At 56.8% G+C, this 4838-nt stretch overlaps 1 protein-coding gene across 1 annotated transcript in view; it reads left to right on the forward strand.

The window, feature by feature from the left end:
- Positions 1-4838, forward strand: part of RFX2 (regulatory factor X2) — a 44909-nt gene that overhangs the window by 27969 nt on the left and 12102 nt on the right. The window contains exons 6-7 of the mRNA XM_077778155.1: positions 2038-2219; positions 3809-3928. Coding sequence (XP_077634281.1) covers positions 2038-2219; positions 3809-3928 — 302 coding nt within the window. The remainder of the gene's footprint in view (positions 1-2037; positions 2220-3808; positions 3929-4838) is intronic.

A 4838-nucleotide genomic window follows, 5' to 3' on the forward strand; every position in this document is an offset into this window, starting at 1 on the left:
CGTACACGTGAGCCCCTGTGTCCTCATACACGTGAGCCCCTGTGTCCTCATACACGTGAGCCACTCTGTGTCCTCAATACACGTGAGCCGCCCTGTGTCCCCGTACACGTGAGCCCCTGTGTCCTCGTACACATGAGCCGCCCTGTGTCCTCGTACATGTGAGCCACCCTGTGTCCTTGTACACGTGAGCCACCCTGTGTCCCCGTACATGTGAGCCAGCACCCCGTCCAGCCCATGGCCCTGAGTCTGGCCTAACCCTCCTCTCTGGCCCCAGAGGATTCCCTGAGAAGTGGCGCCCTGTGTTCCCCGAGCCTGGGGTGGCAGAGTAAAGTCTCCAGCGTCTGTACCCTAGCTTCCTGCACATGGGGACCCCTCTGTGCTTCGGGACCTCCTTCTTCTCTTGGTCTCTGTTTCTTGAGGCTCGTCAGGATCCGGGGGGTACACACGTGGACAGACCCGGCTCCATCTCTACCCACTGGGGCTTCTCATTCCCGCGGGGGAGACAAGCATTAAATAAAATATACCTGCTGGCTCCAGAGGGGAAAGTTCTCTGAAGAAGACCTCAGGGTTCCAAGGACCCCCTCATACCCCCACACTTCCTCACCTGGAGCCTGAATGGGCCCCCCAGTCTCCCAGGGCCGTGGCGGGCAGGGGTGCTCGGGGCCGGGAGGAGCGTGCGCCCCGAGGTCAGAGGGCACTGCCACACTGGTGAGCTGCTACTCACTGACTTCGCAGCTATGGCTTCGGCGCCAGCACCGAGGCGAGAGAGGTGGGCACCAGAGTCTCCGCTGGGGCCTGACTTTCTGTGCGGCCGGTTCCTGCCCTTCTGACCCGAGGCTGAGCTCTGGGGGGGCAGCGACTTGCTGCAGAGCCTCTCGGCCTGCCGTCTGGCCTGGGCACGGAACCCCACACACAAGCCTTTGCGGTATTGTGTTCCGTTCCCGTTTGCAGCCTCTCAGTCAGGGACGTGAGGATGTATCAGTCCGTCTGTGCGTCGTCCTGTGTTTTGTGTTGTTTTTATTTTCTCAGAAAGAAAAAAAAAAGCTTTACTGAGAGGAAATACACAACAAATTCCAGAGTGTGTGGCTTTCAGGTCGCTCCATCCCCCCACTGGCAGTAAGAACACAGACCCTTCAGTCGGCACACATCCCCTACCTCGGGGAGGAGGTGTAGCCACTAGCACCTGGCCTGAGAGCCCTAAGAAAGGGGCAGGACAGGAGATGCCACGGACCCCATCCTTGGGGAGGGGCCTCGCGGATGCCTCCTTAGCCGGAGCTTGGAACAGACTGGGCCGGCGCAGTGAGTTCAATGGCCGCAGTGAGATACCCACCATGGGGGCCTCATAACCCAGTTAAGAAAAGGAGCATCAGGAAGGAGTGTCTGGGAAATGGATCCTTTCATTCATCCCTTCCTTCTTGGCCTGTTCTAGTACAATCTGACCGCCCCAGGTTTCAGGAGTCCTGGTTGGGGCAAAGAAATAGCAGCCCAAGCCATAAGGCAAGAATTCAAGTAAAACTTTTATATTCAGTGACCAGGGGGTGAGACAGGAGGCCAAGCCCCAGCCACCTTCATCCTTAGAGTAATGATTTGTTCCTTAAGGGCAAGATGTCAAGAGGCGGACAGGCCATAAAGGCCAAGGTTGCCCTGTTAAATGTCAGGTGCTGTGCTGATGGGTTCCTCGAAGCTCTTCCCAAGCTCTTCTCAATGCTCCTCTTTGTCTTGACATTCCTGAAAGTTTAGGAGCCACTTGGCATCTAAGTGATTATGAAGACACAACCCAAGAGGTCTCAGTCACATGCAGATTTTTAGAAATCAAGTCAAGGACCCTGAAAACCAGGTTGGAAATTGAAGGAACAAATACAGGCGTGGAGAGAAGCTCATAATTAACGCACCCAGAATCTCTCACCCCCAAATCAGTGACTGTGGATGTGAATTTCCTCCCCACGTCAAGGGGGAGAACGTACGTGATCCTCATAATGGGTCCGTGTTGGCATTTCGGGGATCTGGACCAACGTGAGCATGTCTGTCTTTATCCAGCTCCAGTGGCTGTTAGATAATTACGAAACCGCGGAGGGCGTGAGTCTCCCCAGAAGCTCTCTCTACAACCATTACCTGCGGCACTGCCAGGAGCACAAGCTGGACCCTGTGAACGCTGCCTCCTTCGGGAAGCTGATCCGCTCCGTTTTCATGGGGCTGCGGACGCGGCGGCTGGGCACCAGGTAGGTACCCGGGGATGCGGGGCAGGCCCACGCCCGCCCATCCCCCGACACCCTCTGTACAGACGTTGAGCTTTTGGAGGATGTGAGCCCCCTCGTGCCCGCGTGCCCTGCCCTGCGTGCCTCTGGGTGAACTTGGATTTGTTCTGAACTGGCGGCAGCACGGGCCTGGCCGGCCCCGGGTGTTGGCCGTGGGCCGTCTCTCTCCTGGTGACACAGGCTCGGCTTCACCCCCCTCTCTTTGTTTAAAATTTTCCTTAATAAGGTTTTCTTAAAAAGCAGCCTCTGGATGACCTAGGAGAGTTGGATTTATCATTTCGTGGTGCTCTCCTCCATGCCTGCACCAGCCCGCCAGCAGCCAGGGACTGTCACGCGCCATAAACTTTCCAGGCACCAGTCCGACACCCCTCCCGCTAGAAAACAGCGGCCGTACTCTGCTCAAAGGGGGCGGCCCAGAGCACACAGAAGGCTGCTTCCTGCCCGGCCCCTGTCTGTGAAATCACACGTGGGGCCGGGGGCACACGTGCACCCTCAGAAGCTGGCCTCCGGCCAAGAGAAGGTTCTCTGCCATCCTCTGGCCCATAACAGAACATCCTGACGGAGCTTCGGTGGACGGAGGGGGCAGGAAGGGGGAGAAGGGGAGCGACCCTGGTCTCTGGGGACACAGCCACCACCGCCCGTGGGGCCTCTCGAAGGCTCATGCAGGGCCTCCACCGTCAGAGTGTCCTGGACGCTTGGCCTCAGGACCCGGCTTTTCTCCCCCTGCTTCCCCCCGCCCCCCACCAGCTAAGCTCTAACCTCTTCTAGAAAGGGGCTCTCCTGGGGCGCCTGGGTGGCTTAGTCGGTTAAGCATCCGACTTTCGCTTAGGTCATGATCTCGCGGTTCGTGGGTTCGAGCCCCGCATCGGGCTCTGTGCTGACTGCCCGCTCAGAGCCTGGAGCCTGTTTCTGTCTGTGACTCCCTCTCTCTCTGACCGTCCCCTGCTCACGCTGTCTCTCTCTCTCTCCTAGAAATAAATAAAATATTAAAAAAANGGGTGATGGGGATGATGGGGATGATGGAGATGATGGTGGGGGATGATGGGGATGATGGAGATGATGGTGGGGGGGGATGGGGATGATGGTGGGGGATGATGGAGATGCTGATTGTGGTGGCCACGGTGATAATGATGGTGGTGACGATGATGATGGTGGTGGTGATGCTGTTGCTGGTGGCGATGGTGGTGATGACGGTGGTGGTGGGGATAGTGGTGATGGTGGCGATGGTGGTGACGATAGTGACGTGTGAGGGTGGCAGTGATGATGATGATGATGATGAGGCCATATTGGGTCAAACAAAGCTAGGCTGCTTTTCCCATTGCAGGACTTCTCAGAGTCATTATAATACTTAAATGCAAGAGGGGAACGTCCAGGAGGGGGGCAAGTATAGACCTTCCTAAACCCCTCCAATTGTGGAACAACCTGTGAACATTTCCCATATGGTCCAGGGGACACTGAACCTGAGAACCCAAAGTGGAGGGCCGAGACCCGGCGCCTGTCCCGTCACTCGGGCCATCTGCGAGGACCGCTGACCTTGAGTGCTTGGTTTCTAGGGGCAACTCCAAGTACCATTACTACGGGATCCGCCTGAAGCCGGACTCGCCCCTGAACCGGCTGCAGGAGGACACCCAGTACATGGCCATGCGGCAGCAGCCCGTGCACCAGAAGCCCAGGTGAGTGACGCGGCCACCGCCGGCCCAAGGCCGACTCGCTGCCCGCGCAGGGCCAGGTCTGCTCCGCTTTGGGACGGACAGAGAGGTGTTTCTCAGCATTGAGTGCACAGGTAGGAGGGGGCTCTCCGAACCGTGATGGAGAAAACAAATCCGTGTCAGCCTCTGGCTCCGGCGTCCCGGGAGAGCCAGGGCACAGGAGGCTGGGGACACAGCCTCATCCAGCTCACAGCCTTCAGCCTTTCTCCTTTAAAAAAAAAAAAAAATGGGCATTATTTTTTAGAACAGTTTTAGGTTCACAACAAAATTGGGCAGAAAGTGCAGTGTTTTCCATATGACCTGTCCTCCCATCAACAACATCTGTGAGCCTACACCACATCGGGCACATCGTTACCACCTCAAGGCCAGGCTCCACGCTGGGGCTCACCCTCGGGGCTCCCTTCTAAGGGGTTCGGACAGAGTAGTTTCCCCGCCCTCACAGTCCCCTGGGCCCCGCCTTCTGACCCCGCCCTCCCCTGAGGTTGCCATAGTTTGGCCTTTTCCAGAAGATCATAGAGCTGGGATCATAGATCTTTAATTGCCAACAACAGGGAAAAAAAGAGAGTGTGTTGAAAAAGGGCCCGAGAAGCCTGGAGAAAGAAGTCTATTACATACTTAAGTGGCTGCTTCTCCCGGACATTTTGATCCAATGGCTGGAAAGGCCTGGTCGTTTTCTGGAATGTTCTCATCTCTATCCATCATGTACCTACTCATCTTTTAAGGCAGGGGTCAGCACACTTTTCTGTAGAGGTGAGCTCTGCCGTCGTAGCATGAAACCCATAGACAAGTGGGCGTGGCCGTGTGCCAATAAAACTTTATTCACAAGCAGCTCTTTCCGCCCACGGGTCCCGGTGGGTCTCCAGTAAAACCACCT

The sequence above is a fragment of the Crocuta crocuta genome, unplaced genomic scaffold (genome assembly GCF_008692635.1).
Source record: "Crocuta crocuta isolate KB4526 unplaced genomic scaffold, BGI_CrCroc_1.0 scaffold110, whole genome shotgun sequence".
In the NCBI taxonomy this organism is placed as follows: Eukaryota; Metazoa; Chordata; class Mammalia; order Carnivora; family Hyaenidae; genus Crocuta; species Crocuta crocuta.